We start from the raw sequence: 19,005 nt of genomic DNA on the forward strand, positions 1-19,005 counted from the left end.
TATCAAATTATATACAAATATCTTGCTTATTTTCTCGGTAAACAAATTAATTTGTTCGGAATGTAAAAAAATAATATAAATTTAGAATTAAAGTTGATTTCGTATGGTGCCTCAGATTAGAAATCAAATCGTTCCTAACAATTCATGCTTACTATTTAGAAAAGAAATCACGATTAGGCAAGACGTGAGAAGAGAACATTTCATCAAGTCTATATAAATAAAGTGTAGCAATCGGCCAAATCGTTCAAACCCTTCTTTTCCCTCTGTTTCGGAACTTCGCATCATGGCCACGCTGTTAGCAAATTTAGTCATCCTCTACTTCAACTTCTTATTAGTGCTCAAGGTGGCCGCCAATGATCCAATCTCATGGTGTAACCAAACGCCTCACCCTCAAGTGTGCAGTTCGATGCTCGAAAATGAGATTGCTGAGTCCATCTCCCAATCGGACTTCCGCGACGTTCTCCTCCGGGCCACCACGGCCCGCACCGTCCTTGCCCTCCGTCAAATATCATCCATGGACATGACTCTGTTAGACAAGCCGGCGAAGGCAGCATTGGCTGATTGCTTGAAGCTGTATAACGACACCATCATCCGTCTTCAACACTCCATGCGTTCTTCTTCGTCCATCGAAGACTCTCAGACGTGGCTAAGCGCCGCAAAGGCTAATGAACGGACGTGCAGGGATGGCTTTGTGGAGCTCGGTTCCACCTTCCCCTTAGCATCCTCGTCCTTCGTCACCAACCACCTATCGGAATCACTTTCCAACATGCTCGCCGTTAACATAGCAACGCCGAGGGACAAGCCGCCTCCTAAGAACCGCCGGTTGCTATCCGATGGGTTTCCACGGTGGGTAAAGGCAGCTGATCGCAAACTTATCCAGACGGGCGTAACCATAAAACCCGATCTTGTGGTGGCTAAAGATGGCTCCGGGAACTACAAGACCATCTCAGAAGCAGTCGCGGCGTCGGTAAACCTACGGCAAACCACGTCAAGATTTGTGATCTACGTCAAGGCTGGTGTCTACAGTGAGACCGTCGATATCGCCCTGAACATGGTGAACTTAATGATGGTTGGAGACGGGAAAGATGACACCATAGTAACCGGTAGTAAGAACGTCGTAGATGGCACCTCAACGTTCAATACTGCTACCTTTCGTAAGTTCTTTCTCTCTCATAAAGATCTTAACGAGGTTTATAATTGAACTTGGGTGGATGATTAGAACTTCCCATGTAATATTTTGCAGAATAATGAAAAGCGTTACTCATGTATACAGAAACACCTCAAATATTTCTCATTTGCTGTCCTACCTCTTTCATAAAATAAATGAAAAAAAAATTCCATACATGATATAACGCTCACTCTGTATAATTGTAGTAAACTTACCTCGCATTATTCAATGTGTTTCCATTAAATGGTTGCAATTCTTTTCGACTAATTTCTTAAACATAGATTACATTAGAATCAGAGGCCACCTTCCTACATAGATCAAATGTCATAGTCAAATTGAAAGTCAAAATGCTCGCTCTTAGAACTGTCACCATCGACAAATGCACGTAAAATTGCTGCAGGTGTCGACGGCGAAGGTTTCATTGGGCAAGACATGGGCTTCGAGAACACGGCTGGACCTGAGAAGCATCAAGCCGTCGCACTTCGTTCGTCTGCGGACAGATCCGTGTTCTACCGCTGCAGCTTCAAGGGATACCAAGACACTCTCTACGTCCACACAAACCGGCAGTTCTACCGTAATTGTGACATCTACGGTACGGTGGACTTCATCTTCGGTGACGCCGCCGTGGTGTTCCAAAACCCCAAGATTTATGTGAGGAAGCCGATGGACAGGCAGAAGAACACGGTGACGGCCCAAGGCCGAGACGACTTCCATGAGAACACTGGCATCGTGATGCATGCCGCTTTTGTCATGGCCGCGCCAGACCTGAAGCCGGTGCAGGGGTCATTCCAGACCTTTCTCGGCCGGCCATGGCAGCAGTACTCTCGAACGGTTTACTTGCTGTCAAGGTTGGATGACCTAGTTGATCCTGCTGGGTGGCTCGCGTGGAACAAGAACATGAGCGTGAGCAATTTGTACTATGCGGAGTTCCAGAGCAAGGGCGACCGTGCTGATACCAGCAAACGAGTAAATTGGCCAGGCTACCATGTCCTAACAACTGATCAGGAAGCCGAACCTTTCACCGCCGGAAAATTTTTGTCCGGTGACTCGTGGATTCGAACCACGGGGGTCCCTTATGCCTCCGGGCTTTATGGATAGGACGCTGGCGGAAACAATGAGCTACACTATGCAACTACTGGATAGGTGTGTAGCTCACTCACCTGGATAGTTCCCTCTTATCAATTTGTACTTGAGATATTTTGGTAGTTTGTAAACTCCGCTGATCATGCAGCACAACCCTTCAATTGATCAAATGTCACTTATATACGCGTAGCAATCTAAGTAAAATTTATTATGCATCCAAGAATAATCAGAGCAATAATTGAAGCAATGAAAGCAAGAAATCTTCATCACATCAATATCATTGGTTTTGAGCTATAAGATATATACAAGATATCAATTTTATTGAGTCGATTCAAAATACTTAAATTGAAGTTGACGTATAAATGCCCATGAGGACCTGTCAAGTTAAGAATGAAAAAATAAATGATGATGAAATGAGGCTAAGTGATATGGAGATAGAGTACTACCCCAATCTATTAATATATGGATCAAGATATTGGGTTCGGACCCTTGGCTCGCTTGATTCAGATTGAGTTGAGTCTTAATTAAATTAATGTTGAGTTATTTAGTTTGATTGAATCAAATGAAACAATATCAATTATCATTATTATTTATAATTTTTTATATTCTTAATTAAAAATTTTGAATTGATTAATTAAGATAATATAGAGAACCGTTTCGGAATGAAAACCATTGATATCTTATAAATCAATCTTAATTTTATTAATTTTTAATATAAAATTAATGAGAAATGTTATCTTTATTGGATCTTTGACAACAGAATCGATGCCAAGCTGCAATAGCCGTCACATTTCCACTTCAACATTCTAATTATCAATTCTGGATCATACACCTCGCCAGACGAGTCCTCTCTGACAACAGATTCGACCCACTTCGGCAAGTCCATGTCGTCCTCCTTGAGCGCCTCCGCTTCAGGGAGATTTGCCGGTAAGCAGCTCCGGTAGGAGAACGCCAAAGCTGTATACGTCGCCCTTCTGGGAAACCGGTCTGTGCTCGGTGACCTCTGGCGCGTAGGAGCAGATCGAATGCTGGGTGTTGCAGGTGGCCTTAGACCTCACAGCCCGCTGTCAGAGACACGAACCCGGCCTCATCTGTGTCGAAGTTGAAAGATGGAACGAGGTATCAGAACTTGGTGTTTGTTTTACTCTATATAACACCTGTTTAACTTATAAATTTCTCTTCAAAATCTTTTTCCTACAGTTCTCAATGAGTGTGCCCTTCTTACATTTATGAAGGAGAATGAGGGTACGACTCTGACTTCTACAGTTCTCAATGACGGAACTCAATGATTTATAACATTTACAACATAAAAAAACAGAGAGGTATTAATTATACAGCCGTCACTATGTAACAGAATTAATTGATGGAGGAGGTAGATCGCAAGTTTAATAAGAAGAAACGTAAAAGTTCTTCCAGAAGACAGTATTTAATAGCATCAAACAGACAACGTAGCACGTAAATTGAAATGCAATAGAGACGAAAACGCTTGGATTGGACACACAGATCAACAACAGAGCGTACGAATCACAAGTACATCTTTCTTTGACAATCGGATGATAGAGAAAAAGGGCGAGAAGACGAGACTGAAGGCGATCCGAAGACTAATCTACTCTACTGTTTGGCATCTAGCGATCACGGGATTATTCAGAGCGTTTGAGATTTTCGATGCGCTGGTTTTGCTGGTCAATGCGGCCGAGGAGGCTGGTGACGGAGAAGAGGAGCCAGTAGAGGAGGAGGGCAGAGGCAATGAGGATGGCGTTGCGCTGGCTCTTCATGATCGACTTCTCGTACCGGAGGTGCTCGGAGGGGGTGCAGGCGTGTTCCTGCTCGCAAGTCGGCCGCATCTCATACTTCCAGTAGATGTCGGCGAGGAGGAAGAGGCAGAAGGGCACCACCGAAAGGAGCGGCTTCAGGGCGCCCCGTACGACGGTGAGGAGGCCCCGCCGGAGGCCGCCGAGGCCCGGGAGGGTGAGGAAGAGCAGCATGATCGCCTCAGCCCCGGCCGTGTAGCCCAGCACCACCCACTCCAACGCCATCCGGATCAACGAACGATCGGATCGATTAGAGATCGACGCGAAACCCTGTACTAGTAAAAGCAAATCTTGCGCGGAGGAGAAAGAAGCCCACTTTGTTTTCTCCGCCTCGTCCGGATGGGAGCCCGCAGGAAATAAATGAATCGTGGGTTTCCTTTTTAACGAGGAAATGCAACCACGTGTACTTTCGACATCATTTCGGACGTACCCAACTGGAGGTTCCCCAAGGTGGTCCCGGTAGCATCAGCAATAGCATATGGGGTACACTCGTTCGTATCGGGGAACCGAGTGTGGAAAGACTATACTGATTTGGAAAGAGGAGGAGATCGGCAACGCGGTTCGATGATGGGCACGTCTGTTCTTTGAACTCGACAGCTTGCCAGGTGTGCGGGCAGTAGTTGATCCACCGCTGATGCGGCACTCGGCGGCAATCTTTAAAGGCATCTTTCCGGTTACCTTCGCGAGGAAGCAAGGAATTGGTCCAACGGACAAAATGTGGTTTCGGTCATCAACAATGACAAATTCTAAAAAGAATAAAGGCTGATATAACGGAGCTGTTATGCACATTTATATTCCTTTCAATGGAAATAGTATAGTTTATGCACAAATATGTCTTTTTTGAAAGTATATATATATATGAAGAATATTCATTTTTATTTAGAAATTATATTATTAAAAAAATAAGGACCCAACAGATAAATATTTCATGTTAGGTGTGATCAAGATATAATTTATTCTTTAAATATTTTTTATTTAAAAAATATTTTTTAATCGTTAGTGGTTATAAAGATATCGACTATAAAAGAAAAATATATGTATGATTTTTAATATTAAATTCTATGTTATGTTGTTATGTATGTCGAAATACTAATTTGAACATTGAAGATATCGTCCGGCCTAACATCGATATTGATGTTACTAGCTACTTAGATCTAATAGTAGCTTCAATCACCGGTGGCTCCTTCTAATATGTTGTGATCGAGTTCGATGACCTAACCTATGTGTCCAAATATTTTAGATTGATGATTCTTAGGACTAATGATTGTGCTTCATAATTTTCTATGGCTAAAGTCGAAGGTTTAAGCTATTCATAATATATTTTGCATAAGTTGAAGATCCGATCTATAAATCTCATGAACCTTACCTTGCAAATGCAAATCCAAGAAAATGGATGACAGAGGAACATGCATCGAGAATCCCATCTCCAAAAGAACGATGACCCATCGATGTCTTGTGAGATCGCCCTTCATCCAAAAGATTCAAAATGAATTAATTCCGTTGGAATTTCTTCTTTGGACTTTGGAAATATTGGACATAAGCATTGATCCATTGGAGCGCCCGATGGTTTTTTGTGCCCGGATGACCATCTACGAAAGAAAGGAGGCTTTGATATGTTGTTTGTTTGCCGCTCTTCATGTAGATGATACTCCTTAGCAAAGGATTTCAAGAAACACTTCATTAGCAATTGTTGGTCCAAATGCATGACGGCAGCTCTGATTGATTTCATTTCTAGATTCAAAAACAAAGTTCAGGAAATCACTAATGCAAACCCATCAGTTGTCATCGAAGACTTCATGTCAAAAAATATCAGCTACTTGAGAGGGATCCGAAAATTACTTTCAACGAAGAAAAGATAGATCACATTGACCTCAATCATGATGATATCATCACCTCCTTGAGGATGTTAACGGTTTTTGAGAAAAGAATATTGATCGACATAAATAGTTATATCAATATACTTTATTTTAATGTCTTTTAAAAATGAGATTAACTACTATCTTACCCTAATGTCCTCATTATTGATGGGATTTACCGATACTCAATCTCACCTCTCAGGATTATCAATCTGTTGTCACATTCAGTTTAGCCCCTAGGTCAAAAAATAATGATGATAAGATTCATTATGATCAAGATCCCATTAGACTATAATATCATCATTGAATGACCTATTTTGAATAGACTTATCATATATTTATAAAATTCATAATTAAGACGAAATCAATTAGTTAGAAAGCAATACGATGGAATCCCACCATTATTACATAACATTGGTCTATCTCACCAACAAGCTATTATCATCCGTCACACCAATAAACTCTTGAGGTACTCACTAAGAAGTTATTCTCATCAGTCACCAAGAAGCTATTATCATCTATCACACCAGTGAACTCTTGAGGTACTCACCAAGAAGCTATTACCATCCGTCACACCAGTAAACTGTCAAACTTGAGGTAGTTTAGTTGCTTACCAAGGTTCCCTTTGATAGAGCCCGACCTTATCGCACTAATTAAAATCGAATCAGAAGAGAGCAAAACTCTATGAGGTTGAACTCTCTCTACTCATCCCCTTTTTATCTTCGAATGCTAATTTTAACATCGAAAGAATCACATCGAAAGCCCCTCCTGACATGAGTCTTCTTGCAAGAGGAAAGCATACCGGGTTTGACACCACATCGAGAGTCCACGGCAACCAAAGCAATATCAACTCTCCTATGGCGGTTTGACATCAGCTGATAACAATTATAATCCATTGCTAACTTTATATTGTGCTAAAGCATCAGAGGGGTGATATGCAGTTCCTGCTGCAGATCAATTTATTCTTGTTCATGGTATTAGAATTGTCATACAAAAAAAAAAAGAAGAAAAGATGGTGGGATTTACGTATAGATTCCTTCGTTTTATAGGATTAACAGATCAAGTTCAGCCTAGTCATTACTTATGTAATGACACCATCGTTTCCTACTTCTAATCTTCATCAATCAGCCATTCGATAGATCCAAACTTAACTCAATATTTAGCGCTAATTGAGCAAGTAGATTGATATTATTATCCCTTGCCTTAGAAGCCCAAGTGACCATAAAAGGAATTTCTTCTGTACTGTCTTAGCTAAGTTCATTTTCATTTCTCGTTGTGAATCAGACGACGGATTCATCCCCCAATAGATTAATAAAATTTCTTCAATATTTAATGCCTTATTGTCTCAACTGCAGCATCAAAGAGAAATGTTAGTATCAAGATGTATAATTCGAACTCTTAATACTTCTGTAGCAAGAGGATCTTTATGGATATATATATATATATATATATATATATATATATATATATATATATGTAAATTTATAATAATTAGACAATAAATTTACACACAGATCCTTTAGAAAGCATAATAGTTAGAACAATAGTAATAGCCATAATGGATATATTTATAGAAATCTTGATTTTACATAAATAACCATCCAAAATCTCGAAAATGGAGAATACTGTCTTGGCCTCAAATAAGTTAAAATAATTTTTTATTTAATAATAATAATAATAATAATAATAATAATAATAATAATAATAATAATAATAATAATGTGTCAAACAGCACCAATACCTTATTAAACCCTACTTAATTTTTCTTCTCCCTTCTCCGTGATGCTTCTGCCTCCTCATCATGTCTTTGCATCCTAAACCTTTCTATCTTATTCTAAACCAACAACAAAAACAATTGTAACAATTAACTTAAATATAAAAAAAATCTGATAGTCGATTTGAAGGAAACGTCTTTATAGAGAGTACGATAAGAATTGATACAAGATTTGGATAAACTCAATTTTGAAATGGTACATCTCATGAAGAATATATCATCTATTAAGAATTAAGAATTGATTTATTGTATAAGTCAGTTTTTGATTGTTTTAGTTAGACATTGATTTAAAGCTAATTGAGGTTCTTCATCTGCATCGATCCTGAGTCGATTTCAGTCGACATCATTTTTGTCTAGCTTGGGACATTCTTAACAATATCTCTCCATGCCTAAGTATAAATTTGAAGAATTAAGTTTATATTTTCTAGAGAGAAATGCGCTTAAGAAATATTTTTATAGTAAACTCCAAATACCATTTGACTTAATCATGAACATGATTCATCGAATCCGGGATGTGATAACATTTGACTTATTTAACCTTATGTTAAGATGTCAACCAAGTGATACTAGGGTGTCGACTATATGATACTGAGGTATCTATCTCATAGCACTAAGGTGTCTATCACATGATCATGAGGTGTCAGCCATATTAAGCATAATGAAGTTTAGTCAGAAATTGATCCATATTAACTTGCTAATACTTAAGCAAATTATGAGTTATTATACATTTGGTTGTTCAGGTTATATTTGTCGTTACATTTCACTTTATGTTGATTAGGTTGTAACTAACACTTTGGGTTAATTTGATCAAAGTGTCATTGAGATACGCTTCAAGTAGATTTGATAGTGTTTATGCAATTTGGGCCAATTTGATCCTGTGTCGTCAAAATAGGCTTTGGGTGAAATTGAACATGTGTTGTTGAGTTACGTTTGGACCTATTATGCTATTGTGTCATTGATGTGTGCTTTAGATCGATTTGGTTGCACATGTCATCAAAATGTGCTTCGAACAAATTCCTGCCAGCTTGCCTACTTGCTATGTGTTTTAAGAATGAAGTTATAGGAACCGAATGAAGGTATAGTAGCAATAGGTATAGGATATCAGAGTGAGATTTGAGTCTAGTTCCGGTTCTAAAGTAAGGTTATGACTAATCTTCTGATAACTCCCCTGATTCAGTAATCTGGAGGGGTAGTAAATAGAGAAAACCTGTCCTGTCCTCGTATATGTCTTCTTTCTCTCTGCCAGATCTAAGATAAGCCGTAAGCCAAAACCCTAACTTCCTTTCAAAAGGCCCATTTCATCATGATCGCGGCAGCCCACGACCAGAATCTAACCTTACCTTAGAGTCGTGAAATATCTTATTTGATATTCGCATGACCGGATCACACATCAAATTTGGCCATTCTCATGTGTAGCTCTTTCTACAAGAAAATTTCTCTTTCGTGTCACGCTTGCACGTGCAAGGTGTCACTGTTGCCCTCCCCTCTTGCCATCGTCAGGGGGGAGTCATCCAGACCACCGAATCCTCCTGTTCTTGTGAGTTGGTGGGATGAGCATTGGGCGCAGCAACAATAGTCCCCACCTCCAAAGGGATCCAAGCCTCAGCTTCCTTGGCCCACCTAAGTGGCCTTGCATCCCTTAACATATTCGTAGTTTGCCCCATCCGAAAGTACTCATACCATTGCGAGTCGGCGATAGAGTGGCCCGAGGGGGAAGAAGATGTGATCACCCCCCTCCTAGGAGATCACAAGGACCAGTCAAGCTGCACAGTGGAATCGAAGCATCTCGCACTCAAGGCTAGTGAAGGGTTTGTATGTGAGGCTTACTGAGGACCTTATGGTAGTCTCACACAATTACGTTGTCATGGTAAATGTCTTGGACTCGACAATCCTTTTATGCTCGGCATTTCTTCCCCCTAACTTGTTTCTCTTTATGTAGAATCAACATCTCATGGTAGTGTTGATAGATTATGCCTAGAATTCCTCAAAAATAAGAAAATGGGATTAACTAAAAAATAAGGCGCCCTAAGTAAGAGTTCTATAATGAGAAGGGGGCATGATTCTAGATTTTGGTGGAGCTAGAGCATTCGATAAAAATGGGATAGAGTTTGTGCTAGTTATAGGTGTCCAACAAGTCAATCACGTGAATGATGACACGTGTGACTTGACACGAAATCTTTTTGCTTATTATATTTTAGTATTTATCACTTTATATTAACTATTATATATGCATGTATATATTATGATGTCCTTGGATCTGTACAATGGGAATCGGATCGTGATGAGATCACGATAATGAGATCAATTCACCTTTAAACACAGATCCTAAATAATCTCGGTCATAGGTTACTCGAGAGGGACATCGTGATAATCGGACAGACTGGTGTGCTGTATACCCGTCCATATGATGAATGTAGCTGGTCTCATAGTTGCTCGTGTGGGGATACTAGGAATACAATATAGGTACTTAGTGGAGAATGAGTTCACTGATTGATCCGCTTACGGAATGCTTGATGGTTGATGAAGCCTTATTGTAAGACAACGATTCCGTAATCCTAGTGGTGTATCTGGTCCTTAGACTTGAGACACTAAGGATGTCCTATATGAGTGCTTCACTCTTTGATACCAGATTTATATGTTTGGATGTCCCAGATCTAGTATAGCTAGTCATTGGGAGTGACAGTCGACCTTACGAGGGCTATTGAGTATCGATAGCAGATCATCTACTCTCGGTATCATGAGAGGAATATCCCATGTGTTATTGCTCAGACAAATCCCTGGCCAGGGTCATTCGGATTGAGAGAGAAAGAGTTCTCTAGGAGAATCCGATTAGAGCGAGACTCAAGAAAAAACCGTATGGGTCTGACAGCACCATAGCCTATATACGGTCTCTGGGATATTAGATGGATAAGGGACTATAGGTATATGATAACTAAAAACAAACAGGTCCAATGGATTGAATTCCCCTGTATCGTTTAGGGACTACGGCGTAGTGGTCTAGTACGTCCGTAGTCGATGAGTCGAGTGAATTATTATAGAGATAATAGTTCACTAAGTTAGAAGGAGTTCTGACAAGTATGACTCACAGCCAGCTCGATATTGGGCCTAGAGGGTCACACACACATAGTAGACATTGCGATGAGTAGATGTTCGGATATTAGATATCCGTCAGAGCCCCTATCTTATTGGATATCCAATAAACCCCTGAATTATTAGATCCCATGGACGAGATCCAATAAGAGCCCACGAGAGATTATTGGATAGAGATCCACTAATCTAAAAGGCTTGGGTAATTGGATATAGATCCAATACCCACTAAGGGAGGATCCATTAGGGTTTAACAAGGGACCTCTATAAATAGGAGAGATTCAGTAGTTCATAGGCTAGAGCCTTTGCTTGCCTCTCCTATTCTCCTCCCCCTCTCCACCTTAGAGCAGGCCTAGAGTTTTAAGGAGCGTCGTCACAGCCCTACTATGTGGATCATCGCTAGAGAGGAGGACGCTTAACCTCCTTCACCCTCTCTTAGAGATCTGTAAGGAAATAAGGATATATGATCTTCCTAGGTAACACAATCTATTCTATACGCAGTTTATTTCACGGATTTTTGCGCACCAATCTTTACACGATGACGAACATCTTTTTGAAAAATTAGGGATTTTGTTTTCTTGTTCTTCTGCTGCGCATGTAATGTCACCCCAAGATTTCTCGACAGTTTGATCATGAAGCTCCAGAATAAGATAAAGATCTACAAGCAGATGGCCAATGAGGTTAGGGCCGAAAGAGCTGGATTTTGCGAGATGACTTTGTAGTCTTAATCCAAGTCCACGACACTCCAAGCCAATGTCGGCTCCCTCCAACGCATCATGAAGGGGATAACCAAGTAGCCTGAGAAGGAGGGGGTCCCATCACTTAGAGATTGAATTGAGAGGGATGGCTAAGTACTAGATAGAGAGGGCGACGGTGACACCTCGCATGTGTGGGCACAACACTAGAGGGATACTATCTCGCTCGAAAAGTCACACATATGACTCGCCAAATCTAATGCATGATTGAATCAGCTCAATGTCTGATGACATGCATGTTCGAATTGACATGAAGCACATCTAGACAACATGCACAACCGAATTGAACCAAAGCCTCGACAACACATGCGATCGAATTGGCCCCATGTGTATTTCAATAACATATATAGCCAAATCTACTCAAAACATATCTCGGTGACATACACGATTATATCACTTTAAAACATATCTCGACGACATATGTGATCGAATTAGTTCAAAATGTATCTTATAATTGAATTGGCCCAAAGCATTTTTGGATGACACACAACCTAATCAATCCCAGGCATAGTGCAATAATAAACATATAGCCAAAACAATCAAATGTCCAATAACTCATGATTTGCTTTAGTGTCAGTAAGTTAATACGGGTAATATCTTAGCACCACAAACACTACAACATCACATGACTACGTGGACTGAGTTGTCACATTTTGGATTCGATGCACCATTGTTATGGTTAAGTATGGAGGAGGCGTACCACCTTCTTCATAACCGATGTCTATTACAAGAGTAATAATATTTAAAGTTTACTATAAAAGGGTTCTTTATACAATAGATCCCTCTCTCTCTCTCACAAAAATATAAATTGAATCATTCGAATTCATACTAACTTAAGCATCGAAAAGATATTATCGAGAATGCCTTCAACATAGTTTTACTTAAGGACTATCATAATTGGATAAAGATGGTATTAACTAAAATCAACTTGGGATAGATGCCCAAGAAGGATCTCAATTGTCTTTGAATCAATATCCAACTCGAATTAGCAAACGACATCTCCACGTTTAATAAGTTTGAAATGGTTGAATTGGCGAACCAAAGAATCCAATTTGTTTTAATCTAAACATGCATAAAAAAAATAAAATGTTGGAATAACTGAAGCTATCACATGACACTACCCGAAGCAGCACAAACATAAGCGCTCATCATATGAATAAATTCCAGTCCCTGCAAGATTTGCGCTTGGGGCCTCCTCACTAAATTATCACTTGCATCTTTCCAACCCCCTCCTACTTTACTCGAAAGAACCCAAAAAGCTAGAAAGAGCCAAAGCCCAAAAGCAACCAACACAGACACCATCAAAAGTTGAGGCATTCCATCTAGTCTTTACCTGCAGTTTAAACAAAAACACAAGTACAGGAAGATGAGTCGATACTAAATGACCTTTTTCTTTGAAGTTAAATAACATTTTGAAATTGAAGTGGTGATGAGAAATGACCATCATTTTCCGGTTCTTCGGATGAAGGATAAGAATATGATCATGATGACGAGTCCCAGAGTGACGCCTATTATGATCGCCAGAGTTTTCCCACTCACACCACCTGAGATTTCGATCAAGTCGAGCAATCTAAATAGTGGCCACTGAAAGAGAACAAAAGAGCTGCAGAACTTTAACTAGATAGCTCAAGATGTTACCGAGTGATTCATATGCATTACTATCTCATCCTGCTGTCACTGGATTCAATGGTTATATTGAAAAGGCAAACGATTAGTTTTGGAGACATCAAAAAGCGTATAAGACTTCTTTTTATTTGATCGCTTTGCTTTCCCAGTTTCTTTTTGGGAGAAAGCAGCGTTGTGTGGCCGGAAGAAAGAAGTAGCTTTATCGTAAAGTTCGTGGGAATTATGGAGAGAAAAAGTGGATGGCAACTTGGCCACTACGAGACTTTACAGTATATTCATCCAAACGTACGTGTTGATGGCCAACTCGTCAGTATTTGACGACACAGCCAAATACAGGAGAGTCCCATAGTTCTACCTTTTAACGGTGAATTTAATTGACATGGCCATAATGTGGTAGATCTAAGCAATGACGATGTAAATAGTCCATTTATTTTCTCAAATTAACTAATATTCTTTCTCCTAAAGAATATTATCGAAGTCTCTCCCACTGGGCATTATTCTTACAAGAGACGAAACAGCAGTCTCTATCTCCTTGTAAACTTACATAAAATAAACCCCGAAACATCCAAACAAAGCATAGAATGTTCTTTAAGTTCTCAAAACAACAAGCCTAACTCGGACACAGCCCAAAGTGTTAAGAGAGCAAGCAAAAGAAAGCAACGGCAGACCACCGCCAGTTAACGTAAAGCCGCTTACCGTGATAGTGCCTCGAAGTATATACTCCGTCGGACCAGTAGCTGACGTAGCACTTCCCAAGGTAAGCATCTCCAGCATTGGCGACCCCGCAGCTGTCCTTGAGTTGCGCCACTGCCGCCGCCACGCAGTCGCTGCATTGCTTCACGCTCTGGTCGCCGACGCACTGCGCCAGCGCCCGCACGTGCCCCCCGGCACCGACCCTGTAGCTCCCTCCGCCTCCCGAGAGACCGGACAGGGCCGCGTCACGCATGCCGAGGAGGTCGGAGTTGTACCCGCCACCAGGCACGACGGAGCCGCACTTCTTATAGAGCAGAGTGGTGTCGGGTTCGCCGAGGAAGGAGTCGTTGCCGTAGCGGACGAAGCAGCCCTTGAGCTGAACGCCGGCGCCGGAAGCAGAGGGACAAAGGGACGAGAGCTGATCCAGGGCGGAGCGGACGCAAGAGGCGCAGTCGGCGACGGAGAGGTCGACGCGGCACTGAAAGAGGCCGTAGGCCGGGGACGAACCGGAAGCGGCAGAGGAGGTGAAGTTGTTGTATGAGGAGAAGGTGGCGGCGTTGGCGACCGACGTCAAAAGAGAGTCTACGTTGAACTGGTAGGGAGAACCAAGGATGTACTTCGACTGCGAGCAGCCAACGTAGACGAAGGAGGTATAGTCATCGAAAGACGCCATCGTCGTCGAGGAAATAAGGGAGAAGAGGAGACCGAGTATAGGGAAGAGCTCAGACATCTCTTTCGTGTGTTTCGCCTTTGTATGGTTTGGCTCTTGGGAGGAGCACTGGACCTGCATGAGGGTGGTGGGAGTGTGCCAAATCACTTGGGAAGAAGGAGGGGCACTAAAATATATAGCAACAAGTTTCTTTCATGGAAATGCTTCCTCGGCATGGAAGGTGGGTTGTGCAGTGGACAAACAAATTATTGGTCCAATTCAGAGGAACTTTCGGTCATTGTCTTGACCTGATCATATGTGTTGCTTAGCCTGCAAATTAGAGAGATTTCTTAACTTCGTTAGTCCACTTTCTCACACTCACATCCAGTCAATTTATATCAGTTTGATTAATAATGTTAAAATGATTTGTTTAGTGAAAGTTAATTTGATTTGTATCTAGGAAAAGATATTGTCTTAGAGGAATTCATACTATATCTCCTTAGAAATAATGCCATAGGCTTCTAGAAGCAGTTTAAGTATGTAGTATTTAGATCGGGAAGATTTAAGATATCCATGACACTTGCTAGTGTTATAATAACACGTGCTGGACATCCCTTCTTCTATGGGATTGATTGCATGAGCACTCAAATATATTGACTCAAACTTCATTTGTGTTTAGGTAAGGTGAAAAGCTGAAACCGTATAGCAAACCCAACCTTATTTGGATGAATCATTCGGTAGGTTAATCTAGTAACTATCAAGTTATCCTCCTTAATCCTATATCCTTAATGATTCTACATCATACTGTGAATATGACCAACCTGACTTTGGTCAAATCTCAATGTACAAAAAATCTATATGGAAATAAGTCTAATAGGTTCACTCTATCACTATAACTATATCATGAGCGAAATATTCTCATGATATTTTATATCTAAATGACTGGATTATTGACTGTAGTTCATCCCCTAAGTGTTCACTCTATCACTATAACTATATAATATTTGGTCATAGTTGACTTGTGATGCTTTCGAATGACTCTAGTTCTTCTCCCTTACATAGCCACCAAACTCCCATGGGGATCTACGTTATTGGTTGTCAATTGTCGAGAGGTGGTTTGGGTCCCACTACAATTATTGTCGGCTAGAATTGCAAGTCTTCAAGACTAAGGAAGAGATTTAACATTATAATTTCTTCCTTCTCTCACCTTATCCCTAAAGTGATGCTCTGGAAATTGTCATCGCGATCTCTCACGTAGCTTCTTCTTTTGGATGACCGATCACACTCTTACGAATCAGGTGTTTGAGTAGTTTTCAGTATCTTTGATTTTGATCGGTGAATCTGGTTCTTCTTCAATGGGTTCAGAGGTATCTATCTACATTGTCTTCTTCTTGCTAGTGATAGTTTTCATCCATCCGTTGGCAGACTATGGTTTGAATATTTTATCTTCTCTTGTTGAGGCCTAACCTGAGGTTTAAGTTATCCCATCTTAGTGCTAAAACTGTCATAGCACCCCTTTTTCCTGTTTCAATGATAAAGTGCTTTTGTCATCAGAGTAACTTTCAATACAAAATTATTTTGAAAGATTCTCATGCTTTTGGATTATCTCCTAAAGAATAAACAAATATTTCTAGAGGTTTCTTATCATTTTTTTTTCCTTTTGGAGCATATCCAAAGAATCACCGTTCTAAAGACAGATAATAATGCATGACAGCGACTTGTGTTACTAAAATGCAACTTTCTATGCCATGATTTCATGTTCCCATCAGGTGCGGTTTCAACTTTGTCAACTTTGTCACCTGGTTACATCATCATATCCGGGCCTGATGCACTCGGCCCAGGCCCAACATATATCTGTTAATATCATCATCGTCTCGGAGCGCGGCGGTGTTCCTTCCCATCCATGGCGACGACGGAAGGGCCTCATTTCTCATAACTCCAATTAATTGGTGTTACTTATCGAGTCGTTCCCTCTTCCTGAGGTTTATAATGTATAAAAGGTGCTCATGGGCACACAAAAAAGCACGAGAACCGCAGAAAACACTCCTTGGTTTATGAACACTTTCACCTTCATTTCATCATCGAATTAATTGGAGTTGTTCTACTTCCCTACGGAAGAGGAAAAACACACATTTGCACTCTTTTCCTAATCTCTTTGCCCACACATATCGTACATCAGACTTGAGGTCACCTGAAATGGTTTGAGCTCCGATGATGGCCTCATTTCGTTTTATGTACACGAAGCTAGAGTTTGGCGTCGGTGCAGTCACGGGATCATCTCCAAATCCTCGCTCGAGAGACGCTTCACCAATCTAGCTAATGCTTCCTTCATCCACGAGTGCTTGCACTCCGCCATTGCTTCCGCTACACTGATCTGTTTCACCAAGCGACGATAGAGTAAGCAACTCGGCACCTCATCTTCCAGTGAAAACAAAGACGAAGCAGTTCGATCTTCTTCTACTCACCCATTTCCGTGTTCGGATAGCCTTCTCAGGCCAGCAGTACAGTTCTTCGGTAACATTCAAAGGGAACATGACGGCCTCGTGAATCTTATCATGGCTTTTGCTCTTATATCTCCATATTCCAAGGCTATCCTGAGATCCATGAAAGGTAGTCCTCGTTAGCGAACTTCCTCCCCGTACGAAGCTGGAAAGGATGGAGTGTAGTACATACACTAAGAAGGTTTGTACACTGACCTCAAGATGTCCTAAGACACCTGCTTCCTCAAATGTCTCCCGATAAGCTGCTTGGATTATGGATTCATCCTGTTCCCAACCGCCCTGTCAGAAGTATGACGTAGAGATCTATAATCCAACTGAAATCAAGTTCAATTATTTCCAGAAAACAGTAAATCTGTTACTTATATATACCTTCGGGAACATAATTTCTTGTCTCTTCTTGCTGGAGCTAATAACAAGAACCTCGACAGCTTGATCGGGGTCACATGGCATTGTCTTGAACCTGTACGGGATGCACCTGCCCAACCGAAGCAAGAAACGTCAGGTGACAATGACGTTGATCGAGTAGGTCAAGCTTGCTCAGGCATTTTACTTGGGAGGGAGAGAAGGTGTCGTACAGCAATTACAGTAAGTTTCCAGCTCAAACACTCGAAAAAAAAGGGCTGGCGGTTTGGTGTCAATTTGTCATCATCCGATGTATGAAAGCGAAACATTGCTTAGAAGAATGAATGGCAAGGACATGTGGACCACACATGAGTGGGATTTAAGCTTATCATTTAGAAGGAAAGTTGAGAATAAGAACAAAAAAGATGATGTGTTCTGATGAACCCAACAGTAAGGCACAATAATTGGTTTCAAGAACAATCGAGATGCCATCTTTCTGTCGTAATCACGAGAGAAGCAATCACCAACCGAGCGAAATGAATCGAAGATGGAAATCAAATTTCTTTTGTGATTCTTTCTTCACATCCATCAGGAAGAGAACTGCAAAAGGAAATCAAAATCGTCGAAGCAATCAGAAGAAGAGAACGCACCCGACAATAAGACGGCTCCCGCAGCTGTCGTAGCGCTGCAATTGCCTTCCTTGACGAGACACCAAAGCAACCGTCATCTTCTTCTTCCTTTCGCTCTACCTGCTTCGTTTGGCCTCACGGAAACAAGCACTGGGATATCCACTTCTATGCAGCTGGAAGGAAGCCCGAAAAGGAAAGACGGAAGAGAGAAATATGCGCCCTTTCTGCTATGCTTATCCCCTCGAAATACCAAAGAGACGGGTCGAGAGAGCGAGAGGAATCCTAACGCATCGAACTGGGGGCGAAAGGAGGAGTTTATAAGGAGACACAGAGGGTGTGACGCTTACGGCTAGTTGGGCCGACAAGCCAACGTGGGAGAGAGAAACGTGTTATGATACTAGTAAACAACGGGCGTACTCGGTACCACGAGAGCGTGGCAGCTGAGATGGACGCCGCGGGGATAGCGAGACCGAGGCGGACACCGTGGTCGCAAGCTTGTCCCGCGCGCCCCACGTCGCAATAATGACTCCCAAATCATTGTGGCAAATTATAAGTACCTCGATGTGAGAAACTCCACCGAACTGGGTCCGCTATGAGCTGTCTGAATCGAGAACTCTTGATCTACGAACGATTCAGATTCGAATGATAGTATTCAACTTATTTTGATCTAATAGGAAATTTCTCATAAATGGATTGAGCTAGTTGTTATGTCTTGCTCCCTCGATACAATAGTCTCATCAAGTTTAGAGACTTTACAAAACTAGTCCAACAAGATCTCTCTCATATTTATGTTATGTTAGTAAAAGAAATTCAAAGAAATAAATTTAATTATGAGAGTCCAAAGATAAATAAATAGATCCTCCCTTTGTGCGCCTACCGGATAATCTTTGGCGGCACTAATGAATGTTAGGTTGACTTGATTGGATATGGTTAGGTGATGTCATATCATTGTCATGTTGATAGCACTCCGTTATATATATATATATATATATATATATATATATATATATATATATATATATATATATATA

The 19,005-nt window shown here is 41.0% G+C and overlaps 4 protein-coding genes across 5 annotated transcripts; 1 reads left to right on the forward strand and 3 right to left on the reverse strand.

Annotated features, from left to right (window-relative positions):
- Positions 1-283: 283 nt before the first annotated feature.
- Positions 284-2,266, forward strand: LOC135643782 (pectinesterase-like). Its single transcript, XM_065161135.1, has 2 exons — positions 284-1,154; positions 1,569-2,266. Exons 1-2 carry the CDS (start codon positions 284-286, stop codon positions 2,264-2,266), a joined length of 1,569 nt encoding a protein of 522 aa, XP_065017207.1.
- A 1,369-nt stretch (positions 2,267-3,635) lies between these two features.
- Positions 3,636-4,423, reverse strand: LOC135642593 (uncharacterized). The gene has a single exon (XM_065158869.1). It carries the CDS (start codon positions 4,285-4,287, stop codon positions 3,892-3,894), a length of 396 nt encoding a protein of 131 aa, XP_065014941.1. The 5' UTR covers positions 4,288-4,423; the 3' UTR covers positions 3,636-3,891.
- An 8,200-nt stretch (positions 4,424-12,623) lies between these two features.
- LOC135642198 (plasmodesmata-located protein 7-like) lies at positions 12,624-14,685 on the reverse strand. Its single transcript, XM_065158133.1, has 3 exons — positions 13,857-14,685; positions 12,976-13,078; positions 12,624-12,867 (listed from the first exon to the last, which is right to left on the reverse strand). The coding sequence occupies exons 1-2, from the start codon at positions 14,641-14,643 to the stop codon at positions 12,978-12,980; spliced, it is 888 nt and encodes a 295-aa protein (XP_065014205.1). The 5' UTR covers positions 14,644-14,685; the 3' UTR covers positions 12,624-12,867; positions 12,976-12,977.
- A 1,864-nt stretch (positions 14,686-16,549) lies between these two features.
- LOC135642703 (nudix hydrolase 21, chloroplastic-like) lies at positions 16,550-18,252 on the reverse strand. Of its 2 annotated transcripts, none has more exons than XM_065159068.1 (5): positions 17,996-18,252; positions 17,373-17,478; positions 17,199-17,282; positions 16,968-17,096; positions 16,550-16,876 (listed from the first exon to the last, which is right to left on the reverse strand). In XM_065159068.1, the coding sequence occupies exons 1-5, from the start codon at positions 18,070-18,072 to the stop codon at positions 16,769-16,771; spliced, it is 504 nt and encodes a 167-aa protein (XP_065015140.1). In that variant the 5' UTR covers positions 18,073-18,252; the 3' UTR covers positions 16,550-16,768. The 2 variants fall into 2 exon arrangements, with proteins under 2 accessions (XP_065015140.1, XP_065015141.1); XM_065159069.1 differs by having other exon boundaries at positions 17,199-17,267; positions 17,996-18,205.
- Positions 18,253-19,005: the final 753 nt, after the last annotated feature.

The sequence above is a fragment of the Musa acuminata genome, chromosome BXJ3-7 (assembly GCF_036884655.1).
Source record: "Musa acuminata AAA Group cultivar baxijiao chromosome BXJ3-7, Cavendish_Baxijiao_AAA, whole genome shotgun sequence".
NCBI lineage: Eukaryota > Viridiplantae > Streptophyta > Magnoliopsida > Zingiberales > Musaceae > Musa > Musa acuminata.

Coding starts and splice junctions, on each gene's coding strand:
- LOC135643782 (XM_065161135.1), top strand. CDS start 284: ATGGCCACGCTGTTAGCAAATTTAGTCATCCTCTACTTCAACTTCTTA. Junction 1,155..1,568: donor GTTCAATACTGCTACCTTTC/GTAAGTTCTTTC, acceptor AAATTGCTGCAG/GTGTCGACGGCGAAGGTTTC.
- LOC135642593 (XM_065158869.1), bottom strand. CDS start 4,287: ATGGCGTTGGAGTGGGTGGTGCTGGGCTACACGGCCGGGGCTGAGGCG.
- LOC135642198 (XM_065158133.1), bottom strand. CDS start 14,643: ATGCAGGTCCAGTGCTCCTCCCAAGAGCCAAACCATACAAAGGCGAAA. Junction 13,079..13,856: donor TACTTCGAGGCACTATCACG/GTAAGCGGCTTT, acceptor TCGAAATCTCAG/GTGGTGTGAGTGGGAAAACT.
- LOC135642703 (XM_065159068.1), bottom strand. CDS start 18,072: ATGACGGTTGCTTTGGTGTCTCGTCAAGGAAGGCAATTGCAGCGCTAC. Junction 17,479..17,995: donor GGGAGCCGTCTTATTGTCGG/GTGCGTTCTCTT, acceptor TCGGTTGGGCAG/GTGCATCCCGTACAGGTTCA. Junction 17,097..17,198: donor GTGTCTTAGGACATCTTGAG/GTCAGTGTACAA, acceptor CATGGATCTCAG/GATAGCCTTGGAATATGGAG.